Raw genomic sequence first — 22,075 nt, forward strand, 5'->3', positions numbered from 1 at the left:
CACACATACGTGATACCACACAGTATATGTCTTTCTGACTCATTTCACTTAGTATAATGCCCTTCAAATGCATCCATGTTGCTGTAAATGTCAAAATTTTCTTCTTTTTATGAGTAATATACCATTGCATGTCTATACTGTATCTTCTTTATCCATTCATGTGTTGATGGACACTTAGTTGCTCAGCCTTGTCAGACTCTTTGTGACCCCATGGACTGTAGCCCACCAGGCCCTCTGTCCATGCAATTCTCTACCAAGAATACTGCAGTGGGTAGCCAATTCCTTCTCCAGGGGATCTTCCCAACCCAGGGATTGAACCTGGGTCTCCTGCATTGCAGGCAGATTCTTTACCGTCTGAGTCAACAGGGACACTTAAGTTGCTTCCACACTGCAGGCAGATTCTTTACCAGCTGGGCCACAAGGGAAGCCTCTAAGTTGCTTCCATATCTGGGCTACCATAAATAATGCTGTTAGGAACATTGGGGTGCTTGTATCTTTTTTAGTTATTATTTTTATTCTTTCAGATATATACATCAGGAGTGGATTTTCTGGGTCAGAATTGGTACACTATTCTTACACTCATTGACGATATTCAACTGAACTTGAAGTGAACATGCTGTTATAGATATCATGCAAAGGACTTGCATGCTTCATGGATTTTCCTCCAAATGTCCACGAGGCTCAGTTTATATTCTAATTTTCTTACATTAGTATAGAGTAGCTTGCAATCATGGTTTAAAGAAGAAACAGATCAGGATTCTGTTTCTTGATAAAATCACTAAGTGGAAATCTGAATCCACAGACATTAAAAAAAAAAAAAAATACCCAGGCAATCTGCAACAAATTTCTCTTGCATATCCTAAAACATTAAGCAGCTGAACACAAAAGTAGGCCCTATAAGTACCTGCTGAATTGAATCTAAGAACAAAGACTCTCTTGAGCCCTGGACACAGGAACGCTGGCAAATAGGTAACCAGCAGCATCACTGTCAAAATACAGAACTTTTCTCCAAACATGCAACTGTTATTCTTTGCTTGAATTTAAATACTCTATATTCGTACATTTCTAGCTCATGTAAGTATGTTACATAAGTGATTTTTATACAGTTATAATAAGCGCAATAGTAATTGACATTTTAAAAAATGAACAGCAGATAAATTCCCATCACACTCTATCAGGGCTACTCAAAGAAAAAATTCAGGATTTAGGCCTTTAAAAACCACTTTAAGATTAAGGGCAAGGTCTGATAATATACTGTGTTCCTTGTACCCCAGAGATCCTATCATCAAGAAGGCAAACACCAATGACCATTCAAATAGGACCTACAATAGCTACACTCACTGCATCTAAACTATACACCAAGAGACGCTTACCACTAGAGGGCAGTCAAGATCTTACTATAGATTAAAAGTATACGTTATTTATAATAAGCTGGAAGGCAGGCTGCTAAGTCAATTCAGTCGTGTCTGACTCTGTGCGACCCCAGAGACGGCAGCCCACCAGGCTCCCCCATCCCTGGGATTCTCTTGGCAAGAACACTGGAGTGGGTTGCCATTTCCTTCTCCAATGCATGAAAGTGAAAAGGGAAAGTGGTCACTCAGTCATATCCGACTCTTCGAAAGTGGTCACTCAGTCATATCCGACTCTTCGCGACCCCATGGACTGCAGCCTGCCAGGCTCCTCTGTCCGTGGGTTATTCCAGGCAAGATTACTGGAGTGGGATGCCATTGCCTTCTCTGGGAAGGCAGGCTAGTCTCTTGAAAATTTTACACTTATCTAGAATCCTTTAGATCTAAAGTGATATTTGAGTGAACTCCAGGAGTTGGTGATGGACAGGGAGGCCTGGAGTGCTGCAATTCATGGGGTCACAAAGAGTCGGACATGACTGAACGACTGAACTGAACTGATAAGTAAGCAATTCAAATCTTGATAAAACCTTGTAATGAATAAGCATAGATGACTTTTCCAAATATCTTAAAATATTATTTGGGACAATTCTCCAAAGATAGCACAATTTCAACACTGAGTTCATATTCATCCTGGAATACATAAATCAGCATTCTGCTGACTAACAGAAAATAAATTATAACCCTGATGAATTACATAAGGTCCAGTATTCTGGTCATCTGATGCAAACAGCTAACTCATTGAACAAGTCCCTGGTGCTGAGAAAGACTGAGGGCAGAAGGAGAAGAGGGTGCCAGAGAATGAGATTAGTGGACGGCATCACTGATGCAATGGATGTAATAAACTTGGGCAAACTTTGGGAGATGGTGAGGGATAGGGAGGCCTGGTGTGCTGCAGTCCCTGGGGTCGCAAAGAGTTGAACACAGCTGGGCGACTTAACAGCAACAGATTCAATTTTAACAAAAAGATCATGCCCTAAAGTAAGGTACATACTCTATATTCAAAATGGATAACCAACAAGGACCTACTGTATAGCACATGGAACTCTACTCAATGTTATGTGGCAGCCTGGATGGGAGGGGAGTTTGAAGAATAGATACATGAAAATGCATGGTTGAGTCCCTTTGCTGTTCATCAGAAACTACCACAACATTGGTAACTGGCCATAACCCAATACAAAATAAAAAGTTTAAAGTTAAAAAAAATATATGCTGTTAATTTTTCTGATGTCAGCAAAACAGTATAGCCAATTACAAACTAAAGTTTTAAATCTTATCTTAGTGATCACCAGACATTTTGCTTCATTCCATAAACCATCTCACACCTATCTTTTCATTTCCATTTTTCACCATCCTTCTTCTGAAGATCACATGTTTCCAAAAGCTTCTCAACTGGTCTCTCTATCCAAGCACTCTCCCCCTCCAATCTGTTCCTTTCCACTGTCATCATAGTTGAACTGCTATTGAACACTCTAACCACAAATCAAACTTTCGCTTTAAAACTTTCTGAGGCTAGAATTTCTCATACAAATTTACCATATTTCTTAGCTGGGGCTTTCAAAATATTCCATATTTTATAGCCTAATCCTTCTATTTCCAACTATTGCTGTTCTCTCCCCACTTACACTCTGTATCTTAGCCTGACTTGACAATCAATTTTCCCTCATCTCTTTCTGTATTCAATTACATCAGGTACACTTCCCCTCCGGCAAGAATGCTCTTTCTACCACCAATCACTACTTAGTATTTTGATCTCTCTAACAGCGAACTCAGACACACGAACTCAGACATGGAAAATGAGTCTTTCTCATGTATGTTCCATAGATTTCAGTGGCCACACATGACAAACAGAATAAACTCTACAGAACAAGAACATTCATTAAACAAATAAGTAACAACAACTATAACAATAATTACAACAAACATAATAACAAACCCTGGAGGAAGGGAGAATCCAGACCTGCCTCATTTTATTGTTTAAAATGTTCAACTTTCAACAAAAATAGTGAGACATGCAAATAAGAGAGTATGTTTTATATATATGGAGGGGAAAAGTCAATAGAAACTGTCACTGAGGAATCCCAGATACTGGACTTTTAGACAAAAATGTTAAACTAGCTATTTCAAATATATCCAAAAAATTAAAAGAAACCTTGTCTAAAGAACTAAAGGCAAGTATGAGAAAAATGTCTTACCAAATAGAGATTATAAATAGAGACTGAAATTACTTTAAAAATAGACTCTGGAGTTAAAAATTATAATGACTGAAATTAAAAATTCTCTAGAGGGGCAAAACAACAGGTTTGAGCTTGAAGAAGAGAGAATCAATGAATCTGAATAAAGATCCACTGAGATTATTAAGTATGTAAAGCAGGGGAAAAAAAAGAAGAAGAAAAATAAGCAGAGTCTTACAGACCTGCCAGATGCAGCAACCCTAACAATGTACACATAATGAAAATCTCAGCAGAGGAGAGAAAGAGGCAGAAAGAATACTTAAATACTGACAAAACATTTTACAAATTTGGTGAATAAAATTAATTTACAGATATAAGAAGCTCAACAAAATCCAAGTAAGATAAACTCAAAGAAACACACAATGCATATCATAGTCAAACTACTGAAAGAGAATCTTGGAAGCACCAAGAAAGCAGCAGCACATCACATACAAAGATCCTTCATACGAGTAACAGCTGATGTCTCATTTGAGAACGTGGCGACCAGAAGGCAATGGGATGAATATACACAGTGCTGAGGGGAAACTCAACTAGAATTCTATATTCAGAAAATCTTTATTGGTCTCTCCAAGGCTTCTAACATCCAGCATCATTCTTTCACTTTTCTCTCTTAGCAAACAGCCTCACTTAATATTTCAACAGAAAATTCTAACGAAACAGTAACAATTTCCCCAGCTTCTTCCTGATTCTCTGTAACATCGTTTACTGCATTTTTTAAATCCTGACTGCTCCCCCATCAAGCTTAGTGGTGCATGTGTTGTTCTTATGTAAGGCCAAATCTTTTACCTGTGTTGTAAATTCCATTTCCCCACCCCTAATCAGGGGCTTCCCTGGTGGCTCAGAGATTAAAGCGTCTGCCTCCAATGCGGGAGACCTGGGTTCGATCCCTGGAGAAGGAAATGGCAATCCACTCCAGTATTCTTGCCTGGAGAATCCCACGGACGGAGAAGCCTAGTAGGTTACAGTCCACAGGGTTGCAAAGAGTCAGACACGACTGAGGGACTTCACCTTCACCCCTAATCATCTTCATATCATGCTTCATCAAGTTCCTCTCCTTTATTTTCAACCTCTCCTTTCCACTGGTTCTTTTTTTTAGAACCAGAAACCATTTCTTAAAAATGTCTAAATTTCTCCTATTTAAAAAAAGGAAAAATGTAATCCTCTCTTTCTCTCTAGCAATAGTCTCAGCTACACACACACACAAACATGTGTATGTGTGTGTGTGTAAACTGAGTCTTCGTTGCTGTGTATAGTTGTCTCAAACACAACTCAAACTGAAATTCCAAACTCAGAATCTCTCCAAGTTCCCATCTCTGACTGTTCCAAAACCATTCCAGACACCTCCTTCATTTTTCTACTGATTCTATTTCCAAATGTCCAATGAGTCTGTCCTATTCTTTCTATGCACAGTACTGGTTAAGTTCAGGCCAGAAAAAGTTCAGGAGTGTCAAAACACTCCTCATCAACACCAAACTGCTGTCCCCACCTTTCAGTTTGTTCACATTCAGCCCATTCTCCAAAGAGCAATGGAGTGATTCTTTAAGCAGAAAAACCTTCTGTTTCAGTCTCTGCCTTCTCTCCGTCATCTCCTTCTACTTCTCAAACTCTACTTGATATTCAGCCATGCAAAGCCAGCTGAAAGTCCCAGGTGCAGTCAGTCTTTCCTTGCCTTCACACACTATTTCCTCTGTCTGAACAAATGAACCTGACTGATTCCTACTGATTCTTCTAAGTAGATGGTTTTAGAACACATCTCCAAATATTTTGTCACACTTCTCTAAAAAATTGTGGGCTTAAGTGTGAGATGCATTTAGTGACTCACTTCCAACAAACAGAATATGGTAGAAGTCACTGCAATAAGCAGTGAGGCTTCTTTCTTGCACTATCTCTTAGATTACTCACTCTGGGGGAAGCCAGCTGCTATGTGAAGGAAGTATCTCTCTGAGGAGGTCTTCATGACAAGGAACTTGGATCTCTTGCCAATACACAGAGAAAATCTGAGTCCTTTAACCAACAATTATGCAACTGAACTATCTTAGCAGCAAATCCCTCAGCCCCACTGAAGTCTTCGGATGACCACAGCCCTGGTGGACTTAACACAAACCTCAAGAGAGGCCATGATCCAGAAGGGAAGTTGCTCAGTCGTGTCCGACTCTTTGTGACCCCATGGCCTGTAGCCTACCACGCTCCTGTGTCCACGGGATTTTCCAGGCAAGAGTACTGGAGTGCGTTGCCATTTCCTTTTCCAGAGGATCTTCCCCAACCCAGGGATTGAACCTGGGTCTCCCGCATAGTAGGCAGACGCTTTACCGTCTGAGCCACCATGATCCAGAATCACCTGACTAATCCACGTGTGTGTGCAGGCTAAGTCGCTTCAGTCACGTCTGACTCTTTGTGACCCCATGGACTATAGCCTGCCAGGATCCTGTCCATGGGATTCTCCAGGCAAGAATACTGGAGTGGGTTGCCATGCCCACCTCCAGGGGATCTTCCCGACCCAGGGATCAAACCCACGTCTCTTATGTCTCCTGCATTGGCAGGTGGGTTCTTTACCACTAGCGTCATCTGGGAAGCCAAATGAATCCATTCACAAATCCCTGAAAGATAGAAACTTTGAGATCAACAAATGTTTGTGGGTTTAAGCCATCAAAATTTAGGGAGGGATTTGTTACACAGCAGTAGATAACTAATACATCTCTTTAAGATTTTTCTGACAGCTCAGTTAAACCACTGCTGGGATACTTGGGGATTAATGCTTACATCACACAAAAATGTGAAAAATTTAGTCTACCTTCCCTGCCTATAATGAAATCTACCTGTGGGCAAAACTTTTTCATTCATTGTTGAATATAAGCACAGTAGATGTTCAATAAATACATATTAAAATCAAATGGAAATGAGGATGATCTGAAATATGAAAGTAATATGAAACCCAAAGATGGCATCACTGATTTGATGGACAAGAGACTGAGCAAGCTCTGGGAGTTGGTGATGGACAGGGAAGCCTGGCGTGCTGCAGTCCATGGGGTCACAGAGTTGGACACGACTGACCGACTGAACTGAACTGAACTGAAGCTGCTTTTCTTCCTTCTTGAAATTCATATAAGTCACAAGAAAGGGAAGCATAACTTACTAATACATTGCTTCACTGATGTGTTAAGCAAAATTATATTACACTTGTAAATAATGTGTATGTAAATATGTATGTTATCAGAATAACATCCAGCATCCTCCTGAATATAGTTCTCACTAAACGTGAATGTATCAGATGTATCTGACATAATTTATGCCCATAATTATTAATGTCTATAAATATAATCATCATTATTTTTCTCTAGCATATACTGCATGTTTCCTTATATAGGGTAAAATGTATTCTCCTCCCTGAATACTGACTGCAATTAACTAATTCCTTGAAAACTCAAGGTTATTGTTACAGCCATTATTAATCATTTCTCTGAGCTGTAGTGGGTTTGTTTCTTTACTGTTTTCTCTTTAATTAGCTGGCTGTCATCTGTAACTTAAGAACTGAGTCAGCTTGACATTAGCAGTGCTCTATATAATTTTCAATAAATATCAGAAAAGTAATGGTATAGGAAATAGATATAAATGTAGGGTAAATAACTTCCAAAATGTTTAAAATAAAGCAGAGTTGGGGAAGAAAGTGAAGAACACACTACTAAGAGTCTAGATAGCCAAAATATAAATATTTGTGTAGAAAGGAATAAAAATAAAATTGGAGCATATCAAGTGGTTGCTACGTCAGGCTTTAAAACTGTGGATGATTTTTTTCACTGAACCTTTACTATCATCATTATAAAATTTTTCCAGCAGAAAAGATATAGATTGTCATCTCTCCTATTTAATACTATCTAGGGAGACACAAAGGTAAGAAAATATACAATTAGAAAGAGGCTCAAAAACATCTACAACTATTGCTAGATATTTGTTGTATGCTTATTAGGTATATATCTAATAGAGTAGTTGAATCAAATATTTTTAAAGTGTGGAAAATACTGGAAAATGGTATACTATCACAGGTATTCTTAATGAATATTTGTGTCCTTAATATATCCAAATGTTCATTAAAGAGTGAATTTAATAGGTCGTCCTACTGCTGGGCATACACACTGTGGAAACCAGAATTGAAAGAGACACATGTACCCCAATGTTGGTCGCAGCACTGTTTATAATAGCCAGGACATGGAAGCAACCTAAATGTCCATCAGCAGATAAATGGATAAGAAAGCTGTGGTACATATACACAATGGAATATTACTCAGCCATTAAAAAGAATACATTTGAATCAGTTCTAATGAGGTGGATGAAACTGGAACCTATTATACAGAGTGAAGTAAGCCAGAAAGAAAAACACCAATACAGTATACTAACGCATATATATGGAATTTAGAAAGATGGTAATGATAACCCTGTATGCAAGACAGCGAAAGAGACACAGATGTATAGAACAGACTTTAAGACTCTGTGGTAGAGGAAGAGGGTGGGATGATTGGGGAGAATGGCATTGAAACATGTATACTATCATGTAAGAAACGAATTGCCAGTCCAGGTTCGATGCATGATACTGGATGCTTGGGGCTGGTGCACTGAGATGACCCAGAGGAATGGTACGGGGAGGGAGGAGGGAGGGGGGTTCAGGATGGGGAACACGTGTATACCTGTGGTGGATTCATGTTGATGTATAGCAAAATCAATACTATATTGTAAAGTAATTAACCTCCAATTAAAATAAATAAATTTATATTAAAAACAAAGGTTTACAGATTTTTTGAAAGTAGGAGCTCTTAACACTATTACTAATGATTGAAGTTCTCCATAGGATACCACAGTCACTAAAAAGATGTAAGACAAAGACACTTGCAATTATGAGAGTTTACTCATAATAATTCATGAGTGGGTATTTCTAAGTCTTCCTCAGACAACCACTTTTCCTTACTGCATTTCTTTTTCTTGAGGAAGGTTTTGGTTACCACCTTCTGTACAGTGTTACACACTTCCATCCATAGTTCTTCAGGCACTCTGTAATCCCTTGAATCGATTATTGGGAATAGATTGGGATTCCCTTGAAAAGAATTCCTTGAATCTATTGGGAATATACATAAATGTCTGAAAGTATAGCCAAAAAATGACAAGAATTTATCTTTTTGCCAAAAGAACATGCTGGTCATAGCAAATATCCTCTTCCAACAACAAAAGAGATAACCCTACACATGGACATCACCAGATGGTCAATATTTCTCAGATTAACTACATTCTTTGCAACTGAAAATGAGGAAGTTCTGTTTATAGTCAGCCAAAACAGCTCTATACTGGAGCTGACTGGCTCAGATTATCAGCTCCTTACTGCAAAATTCAGGCTTAAATTGAAGAAAGTAGGGGAAAGCACTAGGCCATTCATGTAAGACCTAAATCAAATCCCTTATGATTATACAGTGGAGGTGATGAATAGATTCAAAGGGTTATAGAGTGCCTAAAGAACTATGGATGGAAGTTTGCAACACTGTACAGGAGACGGTGTCCAAAACCATCCCCAAGAAAAAGAAATGCAATAAGTCAAAGCGGTTGTCTGAGGAAGCCTTACAAATAGTTGAGAAAAGAAGAGAAGAAAAAGGCAGAGGGAAAAGGGAAAGATAGATCCAACTGAATGTAGAGTTCCAGAGAATAGCAAGGAGAGATAAGAAAGCCTTCTTAAATGCACAATGCAAAGAAATAGAAAAAAAAAAAAAAAACACAATACAATGGGAAAGACTAGAGATCTCTTCAAGAAAACTGGAGATACCAAGGGAACATTTCATGCAAAGATGAGCACAATAAAGGGCAGAAACAGCAAGGACCTAACAGAAGCAGAAGAAATTAAGAAGAGGTGGCAAGAATACACAGAAGAACTGTAAAAAAAAAGTCTCTTAATGATCTAGATAACCACAATGGTATGGTCACTCACCTAGAGCCAGACATCTTGGAGTGTGAGGTCAAGTGGGCCTTAAGAGAAGCATTACTACAAATAAAGCTAGCGGAGGATGAAATTCCAGCTGAGCTATCTCAAATCCTAAAAGATAATGCTGTTAAAGTGCTGCATTCAATACGCCAGCAAATTTGGAAAACTCAGCAGTGGCCACGGGACTGGAAAAGGTCAGTTTTCATTCCAATCGCAAAGAAAGGCAATGACAAAGGATGCTCAAACTACCACACAATTGCACTCATCTCACATGCTAGCAACGTCATGCTCAAAATCCTTCAGGCTAGGTTTCAGAAGCTCATGAACTGAGAACTTCCAGATGTATAAGCTGGAATGAGAAAAGGCAGAGGAACCAGAGATCAAATTGCCAACATCTGCTGAACCATAAGATAACCAAGGGAATTCCAAAAACAAATCTACTTCTGCTTCATTAACTACAATAAAGCCTTTGTGTAGATCACAACAAACGGTGGAAAATTCTTAAAAGGATGGGAATACCAGACCACCTTACCTGTCTCCTGAGAAGCCTGTATATGAGACAAGAAGCAACAGTTAGAACTGGACATAGAACAACAGATTGGTTCCAAATTGCAAAAGGAGTACATCAAGGCTGTATATCATCACCCTGCTTATTTAACTTATATGCAGAGTACATCATGTGAAATACCAAGCTGGATGAATAACAAGCTGGAATCAAGATTGCTAGGAGAAATATCAACAACCTCAGATATGCAGATGATATCACTTTAATGGTAGAAAAAGAAGAGGAACTAAAGAGCCTCTAGATGAGGGTAAAGGAGGAGAGTGAATGAGATGGCTTAAAACTAAATATTAAGAAAACTAAGAAGATGGTATCCAGACCCATTACTTCATGGCAAATAGAGGGGGAAGGGGGAAAGGCGGAAGTAGTGACAGATTTCCTCTTCTTGGGCTCTAAAACTACTGTGGATGGGACTGCAGCCATGAAATCAGAAGACGATTGCTTCTTGGCAGAAAAGCTATGACAAACGTAGACAGTGTGTTGAAAAGCAGAGACATTACTCTGCCAACAAAAGTCCATAGAATCAAGGCTATGGTCTTCCCAGTGTTCACATACAGTTCTGAGAGCTGGAGTATAAAAAAGGCAGAGCGCCAAAGAATCGACATCTTCAAACTATGGTGCTGGAGAAGACTCCTGAGAATCCACTGGACAGCAAGGAGATCAAACCAGTCAATTGTAAGGGAAATCAACCCTGAATACTCATTGGAAAGACTGATGCTGAAACCGATGCTCCAGTATTTTGGTCACCTGATGCAAACAGCCGACTCTTTGGAAAAGTCCCTGATGCTGAGAAAGATTGAGGGCAGGAGGAGAAGAGGCATCAGAGGATGAGATGGCTGGATGGCATCACCACTGAACTTGGACAAACACTGGGAGATGGTGAGTGACAGGGAGGCCTGGTGTGCTGCAGTCCCTGCAGTCAGAGAGTCGGACACGCCTGGGCGACTGAACAATGACACACGATAACCATATATAAATATTCCCTTGTTACACATAGTAACATTATATAAATATTAGCAATCATTACTATTTAAGGTTGAATTTCTATGCAGAGATACTACACTAAAAATATTAGTCATTAGAGAATATTTGGCATAGATCTTAAGTTTTCTACCAAGAAATAGAGGCACTGCAATGAAACATACAACTCATGTCATTTTTGGCAATTTTAAAATATGGATGTTAACACAACTCAAACCACAGGAGCAAATGATTAACGGGTTGACTATCTTAAGCCATATTCTTAAAAGGTATTATTCAAAGGAAATGTGTTCTTCATAAACCCTTTAAAAATCCATATATTCAACACATTTATTGAGTGTCTGTTCTAGAGTGTTTTCCTTAAAGCAAAATATTGCACTAATTAATTACTATGGCCTATATGTGAGAGTCTAAATAATGAAGATTTAGAAAACAGTAGCTCATCATCCTAGATTTACAGTAAGTTCCCCACATATGAATGAGTGCCATTCTGAGAACATCTTGACAAATTTAATTTGTTCGTAAGTTCCACAAAATTAGCCTAGGCACTTAAGTAACACAGTCAGCTATATAGTATTGTAATAGGCTTAGAATACTTTTCACACAAATAATACATAAAAATAAATACAAAAAATAAAGAAAAGATTTTTACCATTACATTACAGAACTTTGAAAAGCACAGTAGTGCAGTACAACAGCTGGATACAGGGGTTGCCATCAAGTGAACAGGCAAGAAGAGTTACTGCTCAGGGAGGGAGAGGAGGTAGAAATGCTGGAGCTGAAGGATCATCAGTAATAGGAGATGGAGGGCAAGCTGCAGCATCACTCATGCCTGACATGATTGGACATGTGAACCCACATTCGCAACTTTGACAGTTCGCAACTTGAGGATTCATATGCAGAGGACTTACTGTTCTCCCATCAACAAAGAAAACCAGCTTTTCTGAAAGAGAGCTGGTGAGCTGAGTGGGATTGAGGGGCAATATCAGAATCACAGAATTAACTGTATCCTCAGACTCTTCGAGAAGGTAAACTCATTTCTTCCCCTCTGCAGAATCACCAAGGTCTTCAGTCCCTCTGCTGAGAGATATCTAGTCCTTTAAGTGTCCTTCAGGACAAAAGTTCCCTAAACTCCTGGCCTGAGTCACATACTTCAAATAAAGGACTCTTATCTCACACTCCCTTTTATTCATGCATTTGGCATGAATAAAATAATGTAAATAATTTACAATGTGATTTTGCAATGAGAGGAGAAGAAAGTGAAATGGAAATACCATGATCTTGATCAGGTGCCTCCAGGTTGTAGCCATATCCCAGCAGTGTGCGTACAGCCTCACGGAGGCTATCCTTATTGGATTTCTTAGTTCGGTCATCTAGAAGGGCGTAGGGAACAAGCCGAGGGTTTCTTCTGTTCTTTACATCCTAGAGGAAGGAAAAAAAAATAAGGTATGTGATCATCAAAGGACAAGCAACAGCATTTGGAAATGACACTGCCACCAAATACATCAAAATACAAAGTGTCTGAAGGTAGATATTGTGCCTTCTACTTTCCCTTTGTCTTTCCAGGTTGTAGGAGTTAGTGAAATACTCCCAGTATGAAGAATCTATCAAGTGAGTCACTGATCACTGTAAATTAGGCTCTCTCTATGAAAAGAAAATGTAAAAATAACAGCAATAACAGAAGCCAACTTTAATGATCTCAATAACCATCATCCACCTGTCAAGATCGAAAGGCAATGGGCTAACTTAAGAGAACCTACCATTTCCTTGCCAAGTTGGCTGACAGGTCTTTGTTACAAAAAGAGCCTAATTAGTAACCATCATCTCTCTGACTTTTAAGTCAATGTACAACACAAGGCTGCTGTCCCTTCCTCAGAGAAAAGTCAGTGTGTGGATGGCTACCTCATGACCATAAATAGCTTAAAAAAATAATGTTCTGATTCCATCAACTGGTGAACCTGGTAATAGCGGGAGTATTAAAAGAACTGCAAACCTCACAATTTGTCTTTTCTAAAAGAGGCTCCAAGTTTAAAGCATGATTAAAATGGCAAGGACCAAGCAAGAAGACAGGCTATCTTACCATCTTAACAAAAGGATACATAATTTAAGAGTAAATACAAAATCTGGGCAGTGGAGATGCCCCAAGACTGCAAGTCTTTCTAACACTTAAGAAATTACTTCTTTGCATTCATTCACTGCTGCAGATTTTATCAAACTTTCCATATTCCAGGAGGCATGCTGCTGCTAAGTCGCTTCAGTCGTGTCCGACTCTGTGCGACCCCATAGACGGCAGTCTACCAGGCTCCCCCGTCCCTGGGCTTCTCCAGGCAAGAACACTGGAGTGGGTTGCCATTTCCTTCTTCAATGCATGAAAGTGAAAAGTGAAAGTCAAGTCGCTCAGTCATGTCCGAGTCTTAGCGACCCCACGGACTGCAGCCCACCAGGCTTTACCATCCATGGGATTTTCCAGGCAAGAGTACTGGAGTGGGGTGCCATTGCCGTCTCCACCAGGAGGCATATTCAATCTCAATTTATCTTAGCATGAAGAACAATTTGGAGGCTGTATATATTCCCAAACATTCTCCAAAAAATATAAGCTATTTGGTGGACAGCATTTGTTCTGGCTGGGGAGAAACAAGGAAAACTATTTCCCAATTTCTTCTTCCCCTTCTCTAGCAAATCTGCAGTAAATACCTTATACTGACTACCTGACCATTTGGACCAGGGTTCAAATCATCTGGATTGCTTATTGGGGAATGCCACTCCAAAACCACCTCCAAAGAAATAAGCACCATAAACAGCTTTACGCCACATTATCCAGCACCCCTCCCTTTCAAAATGGTTGCTGCCCCCCAGCTTTTCCTAGAGAAAAATTAACAGGCCTCTGATGAATCACACTTTCTGGACATGGTGTTCTGGGGATCGGATTATACAAAGAAGCTGCTCCAGGGGTTTCCAAGTACATGAGTGCTTGAAATCTAGTGTGCTGGAGACACAGAAGAAATTCAAGCAAATGCCTGCTCTCAAGGAGCTTACAATCCCATGCTGAACCAGATTATTTTAAATAGATAGAGGGTGATGAAAAATAAAAGACAACACTCATTCAGATAACCCAGCAAAACTGTGTTCTGTCAGTGGGGAATGGGGTGGAAGCTGGGAGAAAGGGTGGAGAAAGTTCCAAAGAGAGCTTTGGCCAACTCAGACAGAACCCAGTGCTTTTACAAGGAGGATCCACCTGCACAAGAAAGAGATGGAGAGCAGAGGGGTCCTGGTTTGTCCCACAGACTCATGTGATCTGCAAGGCAAGGGAGCACTCCTTTGGCAAAAAAACAGTGGGGAGTCCCCAGTCCCTCTGTGGCATATGGCTCAGGTTCTCACACACACACACACACACACACACACACACACACACACACACAGACACACACAGACACACTGCTGAAGCCGGCTGAATATTGAACCTCCTCAGTTACAACAACTTTAATTCAATACAGGAATAGCTTATTTTATGAAGTAAATCAAGGCTATGCAGTTTTCCTTAGCCTTTGAAATGACAAAAGTTGTGGGCTAAAAAGAATTTTGGAAATATCAAATCAACATTTAGTCTTTATCTTGCTGTTAAGTAACAATCCAGTTTAGTCCTGAAAAGCTTTAAGTAAAGGTACTGCCTACCATGAGCTGCGAAGAAGCACTGTGACAAGAAAGAGGAGAATTTGAGCTCTGGAGGCAAAAGGATTGATTCCCAGCCTGGTTCTGCCACCTGAGTAGCATTGGACAAACTGCTTTCAAATTCCCTGTGTAACATATGTGAATTGCGAATAACAATTGTTCATCCTTCATGGAATCGTTGTAAGAAAACACACATATAACTCTAGAAATAGTGACTGCCATTTAATAATAATAGTTTTCCGTACTATTTGTTAGGTGCTAAGCCTTTCTCCAAAGAAGGCAATGGCACCCCACTCCAGTACTCTTGCCTGGAAAATCCCATGGGCGGAGGAGCCTAGTAGGCTGCAGTCCACGGGGTTGCTACAGGTTGGACACTTTCATGCATTGGAGAAGGAAATGGCAACCCACTCCAGTGTTCTTGCCTGAAATTCAATAATTTAGTGAGGAAACAGTGGCACAGAGAGAATTTAAGTAGCCACTCCAAGGTCACACAGTCAATAAGAGACAGGCTAAAATTTGCTCTGTTTTGCTGTCCCCATACAGACCCAGTGACTGTTAGTTATTCTCACGAGTGTGACCATTAATAGAGATCCATGAACTTGCCTGGTGGGCCGGCGGTTAAGAATCTGTATGCCAATGCAGGGAACATGGGTTTGATCCCTGGTCTGGGAAGATCCCACATGCCACAAGACAACTAAGCCTGCACATCACAACCGCTGAAGTTTGCGCCTCTAGAGCAGAGTAGTCCACAACAAAAGAAGTCACTGCAGGGAGAAGCTTGCGCACTACAACTGGAGAACAGCACCCGCTTACCATAAGCATAGAAAGCCCAGGCACAGCGACAAAGTCCCAGAGCAGCCACAAATAAAATTTTTTAAAAAATTAAAAAAATAAAGATCCATGATTCTGAAATCTAAAAAAAGAATTTTTTTTTAAACTAAGCTACACTGCTGCTAAGTCACTTCAGTTGTGCCTGACTCTGTGCAACCCCATAGACGGCAGCCCACCAGGCTCCCCCGTCCCTAGGATTCTCCACGCAAGAACACTGGAGTGGGCTGCCATTCCCTTCTCCAATGCATGAAAGTGAAAAGTGAAAGTGAAGTTGCTCAGTTGTATCCGATTCTTAGCAACTCCATGGACTGCAGCCTACCAGGCTCCTCCGTCCATAGATTTTCCAGGCAAGAGTCCTGGAGTGGGGTGCCATTGCCTTCTCCGAAACTAAGCTACACCGCTACACTGCTAAAGAGTCTAGATTGCTGAACAAAGAATAATTTATACATAGTCTGCTGCTCTGCTGAGGGCACTATGGAACAACCTCATTTTACCACCATTCAAAAAATCTGGATTATGAAATTCATCTGGGGTGTTAAATGTGAAATTATGGACCTCTTTCATTATTAATTTATCTTGATATTATCATATTTTACATACTTGTCCTAAAAAACAATCTCAGAGAAATGTCACAAAACCACATTATAAATCATTGGTTTGGAAACATTCATTGGGTGCCTCATGATAAAAACCAGACTTGAGGAGGTCTGACTTCTTGAGTCCAGCAATAAACAAGTGTTTCAATGCATATGTACATTAAAGATATCTATATGATGTAAGTTTCAATATAGTCATTATTTAATCTCTTCTGTTACAAATTATACTAGTCCCCACTTTAAGTCAATCTCAGAGCATGGGCTGTAGAGCAAAGGCCCACATACCTGTTGGATGCCGTAGGTCCAGCCCTGTCGAATTCGATCCCGAGCCCACACGTTATGAGCATTTTCCGCCAACTTGTCCACCATTGCCTCCTGAGACGGGGTGAGTTTGATAAAGCTCAGGTCCATCGGGGCAGGCTTGTATCCACTTGTCAGTTGGTAACTACAAAGCAAAGCCAAAGACATATACAATAGGCCTGTCCAAAAAAAATCAAGGTTGATAAATTCCTCTATTAATCTTTTAATTCCAATTGTTTCTAATTTTTATTGTTCCACATATGGAAGACCACAGTGGGCTTCCGTGGTAGCTCAGCTGGTAAAGAATCCACCTGCAATGCAGGAGACCCCGGTTCAACTCCTGGGTTGGGAAGATCCCCTAGAGAAGGGATAGCCTACCCACTCCAGTATTCTTGGGCTTCCCTGGTGGCTCAGATGGTAAAGAATCCACCTGCAATGTGGGAGACCTGGGTTCGATCCCTGTGTTGGCATGATCCGCTGGAGGAGGGCATGGCAACCCACTCCAGTATTCTTGCCTGGAGAATTCCCATGAACAGTGGAACCTAGAGGGCTACAGTCCATGGGGTTGCAAAGAGTCGGATATGACTGAGCGACTAAGCACCGCACAGCACAGCCCACAGTGGTGAACCGTGGTGATGTGCTTGGTCAGCAAGCATGGACCCCTTTCACTTAAACTAAAAACTCATCAGGTGGAAAAACCACGTGATCTTTATGTTTTCATTTTTACATCACTAAAACAGGAATAAAGCAACACCTCTCTCTCAAATTTGGGAAGTATTTATCATTGTTTGTGTCCCAAACAGTTGATGCTTTGGTATAGCATAAATCAAAGTATCAGTAATTAAAATATTTAATGAATTTCTCTTTCTGTTAAGTCCTCAGGTTTCAACATTTATATCTTATATTCCTGTAATATTTATTTCAGAAATCTGTATGTCCTTTCAGACACAAGCTGTCCATTATTCTACAGGGAATTCTAACACATTCATACATTATTTGCTATTGCCATTCCAAGTTACATAATTTTGGGAAGGCTCTAGATAAGACAGAGACTAGAAAATACCAGGCATGTAATCATCTAAAATATGATGAAGGCCTGGATTTTAGGGAATGCTTACCAGAGGCTATTTCCACACTTTGAGCTACAGAAGAAAGGTATTAAGACAAGTATAATTTTTAATTTGGGGGGAGAAATAGAAAATTGAAAATATAAAAATTTTCAGACTTTCCTCATGGTCCAGTGATTAAGAATCTGCCTGCCAATGCAAGATACAGGTTCCATCCCTGTTCTGGGAGGACCATACACATCGCAGGGCAACTAAGCTCGTTTGCCACAGCTACTGAGCCTATGCTTTAGAGCCTGCATGCCCCAACTACTGAGGCCCATGTGCCCTTGAGCCCATGCAGCCAAAAATAAATAAATAAACAAATAAAATTTTAAAAAGAAAGAAAATACAAAATTTTACACACATATATATTAGGGCAATATGACTGCTATACTACACACACACACACACACAAACACATAGAGAGAGATCTGCCTCATCTATTAGAGAGACTGGCACAAAACCTATTGTACAGCTGGCTCTGTTTCCACCTCTGTCACTGTTCTGTCCCCTACCATCAACTATGCCTTGGGGTCAGGATCTGCTTCTGATCCATTTTTCTAATTATCATTATACTTAGAAGAGTGCCTGGCAGAGAACAGCCTTTCAATCTATAGTTTTCAAAAGGACTCACTTTATGTACAAAAGGAATATAAAGAGATACACTTCTTCATCTCGAAAATTCTCCTTTGGTGCAAACAAAGTAAAGAAAATTTGCCAGATGATTACACAAAGTTAAAAAAAAATGTCCATAACATGAGAAAATGGTCTAACATAAAACTATAAATAATTTTTATTCTTCTAATTATTCTGGCTTATGGCTAGCCAGATTAAAAGGTAAGCTCCTTATTATCAGGGAGAAAACCTAAGAGTGCCTGATACGTGAAAGATATTCAATAAAAATCTGCCGATTGAATCTGTGTATGACAGAAATAAATAGTTTAAGGTTGAATAAAGTTGACTTTACTTAAATAACTTCTGCTTCATTATAAGACATCTTGCATTGTATAAAAGATTTATCTATAGACAGAACTCTTAAAGAACATTTTGTTTTGTTTAAGTAGATCAGATTGGTCTGACAATTGCAAAAGTTGTGGCTAATTACCACCTTATGTCTCTTCATTTACATCCACAGTTGAATTTATTGGCATGAAATTTTGTTCTGTTTTAAATCAGAACTCTGCATGTTTGGGTAATTAACAACAGATTTTATTTTTCTATAAAAAGCCCCATGGGACTTTTTAATCACTCATACAAACCACTGCCTTTTATAGAATCTGTACGTTTAAAAGGACAAATCTGTAAACTGTAAGCACAGTCTATATTCAAGTTCTTACTTGGAAAATATTTTCTTCAAGAAAGCACTCAATACATTTCAGATGTGCCAAGAGGTGATCAAGCCCAGCATCATCTAATTTCCAAGTTTAACTTTATTTGCTGGAAAAAGAGTTGGGGGCAATGATAAAGAACTTGGTCTTTTGTACTCAACCCCTTCCCACTTCTGTTGCTCACCCCTTTCTCTTGAATTTCCCCAATATCACCCAGCACATGATTCTCTTTCTTCTCTAATTTCCCCGTCGTCCTGATCCCTCCTAGCTGTAACAGACATGGTCGAGTTTTGAAGGTACTCTGTGAAGAACTGATTACAGCCTATGCCACCTGAGTGAGTGATATGTGTTTTCTAAAAAGAGGAAAGATACTTCTCTTGTGATCAATTCTAATAGTAGACTTGTCAGCAATGTCAAAGGGAGAGGAATTTTTCAAGGGTATTTTCTACAAAAACTCACAGATACATTCTACTAGTCTACAGTAGAACTACACATTCTACTGTATGTCTGTAGAGTAGTATGACATATACTATATGTACATGCCGTAATTCTTGCATAAGCATTTCTCTTTACTTTCTAAATTTTTCTCTCACTATATAGGATATCTATTAGAGTTGCTTTGGTTTGCAATCACAATGAAAGCCTATGGAGACTCATTTGCATCTATTGATTTGAAATGACCCAATAATAGGAGAAGGCAATGGCAACCCACTCCAGTACTCTTGCCTGGAAAATCCCATGGACGGAGGAGCCTAGTAGGCTGTAGTCCATAGGGTCGCACAGAGTCGGACACGACTGAAGCGACTTAGCAGCAATAATTAGTTCACATTCATTTTCAGATGTAGATCGCAATTCACTCTACCAGCTTTCCTTCATAGTCTTGTATAAGAAAGAATTTAAAGTTTCAAGTAGTTCTTTTAAATGGCAAATAATCCCATTCAAATTAAAGTTATTAATTCCTTTTTACCTGAACCTTACTTCCACACTGTTGTACTTCGTCTTTTACAGTAAAAAATAAATACAAATATCTTTAAAATTAAAACTTCAACCTCAGTATGTTAAAAATGGTAATATCATGAATGCTTTTATTAGTAGCATCAATAATGATTTACAAAATCATTCACAGGACATGACAAAGTAAGAATCAAAATCACTATATCAAAATGAGATTTTTAAAAGCACATAAGTGTACTTTAGCAAATCATGCCCATTTCATCTTATTAATACAATCTAATTAGGTACATAGAGATCCCTCAACTACTAATAGAAACTATTTTCCTTTTGTGATTGGAAAAGGACAAAGAATGAAGCTTTTGAATAAAATGCAATTGAAGTCAATCTTGGAAGCTAGATGATTTCCAGTAAAGTTTCAGATTGATTTCCAGAAACTTAAAAAAAATAAAGGAAAGACTGCTACAATTCTTGGGAAATGGAATTTTGTAGACCAAATACTAGGGGAAAGGAATGTTATTCATAATTACACTAATAATGATCTCTGTTTGATTCCAAGGCAAACCATTGAATATCACAGGAATCCAAACCTATGCCCCAACCAGTAACGCTGAAGAAGCTAAAGTTGAATGGTTCTATGAAGACCTACAAGACCTTTTAGAACTAACACCAAAAAAAGATGTCTTTTTAATTATAGGGGACTGGAATGTAAAAGTAGGAAGTCAAGAAACACCTGGAGTAACAGGCAAATTTTGCCTTGGAGTACAGAATAAAGCAGGGCAAAGGCTAATAGAGTTTTGCCAAGAGAACACACTGGTCAGAGCAAACACCATCTTCCAACAACACAAGAGAAGACTCTACACATGGACATCACCAGATGGTCAACACTGAAATCAGATTGATTATATTCTCTGAAGCCAAAGATGGAGAAGCTCTATACAGTGAGCAAAAACAAGACCGGGAGCTGACTGTGGCTCAGATCATGAACTCCTTATTGCCAAATTCAGACTTAAAATAAAGAAAGCAGGGAAAACCACTAGACCATTCAGGTATGACCTAAATCAAATCCCTTATGATTATACAGTGGAAGTGAGATTTAAGGGACTAGATCTGATAGACAGAGTGTCTGTTGAACTATGGACAAAGGTTCATGACATTGTACAGCAGACAGGGATCAAGACCACCCCCAAGAAAAAGAAATGCAAAAAAGCAAAATGGCTGTCTGAGGAGGCCTTACAAATAGCTGTGAAAAAAAGAGGAGTGAAAAGCAAAAGAGAAAAGGAAAGATATAAGCATCTGAGTTCAGAGTTCCAAAGAAGAGCAAGGAGAGATAAGCGATCAATGCAAAGAAATAGAGGAAAACAACAGAATGGGAAACTAGAGATCTCTTCAAGAAAATTAGAGATACCAAGGGAACATTTCATGCAAAGATGGGCTCAATAAAGGACAGAAATGGTAGGGACCTAACAAAAGCAGAAGATATTAAGAAGAGGTGGCAAGAATACACAGAAGAACTGTACAAAAAAGATCTTCACAACCAAGATAATCAATTGATGGTGTGATCACTCACCTAGAGCCAGACATCCTGGTATGTGAAGTCAAGTGGGCCTTAGAAAGCATCACTATGAACAAAGCTAGTGGAGGTGATGGAATCCCAGTTGAGCTGTTTCAAATCCTAAAAGATGATGCTGTGAAAGTGCTGCACTCAATATCCCAGCAAGTTTGGAAAACTCAGCAGTGGCCACAAGACTGGAAAAGGTCAGTTTTCATTCCAATCCCAAAGAAAGGCAATGCCAAAGAATGCTCAAACTACCGCACAATTGCACTCATCTCACACGCTAGTAAAGTAATGCTCAAAATTCTCCAAGCCAGGCTTCAGAAATACGTGAACCATGAACTTCCTGATGTTCAAGCTGGTTTTAGAAAAGGCAGAGGAACCAGAGATCAAATGGCCAACATCTGCTGGATCATGGAAAAAGCAAGAGAGTTCCAGGAAAACATCTATTTCTGCTTTATTGACTATGCCAAAGCCTTTGACTGTGTGGATCACAATAAACTGTGGAAAATTCTGAAAGAGATGGGAATACCAGACCACCTGACCTGCCTCTTGAGAAACCTATATGCAGTTTAGGAAGCAACAGTTAGAACTGGACAT

At 39.4% G+C, this 22,075-nt stretch overlaps 1 protein-coding gene across 1 annotated transcript in view; it reads right to left on the reverse strand.

Moving 5' to 3' along the window:
• Positions 1-22,075, reverse strand: part of LOC120860476 (ryanodine receptor 2-like) — an 804,098-nt gene that overhangs the window by 294,491 nt on the left and 487,532 nt on the right. The window contains exons 26-27 of the mRNA XM_040236295.1: positions 16,521-16,680; positions 12,414-12,561 (exon numbers count right to left, since the gene is read on the reverse strand). Of these exons, the coding sequence (XP_040092229.1) occupies positions 12,414-12,561; positions 16,521-16,680 (308 nt within the window). The remainder of the gene's footprint in view (positions 1-12,413; positions 12,562-16,520; positions 16,681-22,075) is intronic.

Source organism: Oryx dammah, unplaced genomic scaffold (assembly GCF_014754425.2).
Source record: "Oryx dammah isolate SB20612 unplaced genomic scaffold, SCBI_Odam_1.1 HiC_scaffold_11077, whole genome shotgun sequence".
NCBI lineage: Eukaryota > Metazoa > Chordata > Mammalia > Artiodactyla > Bovidae > Oryx > Oryx dammah.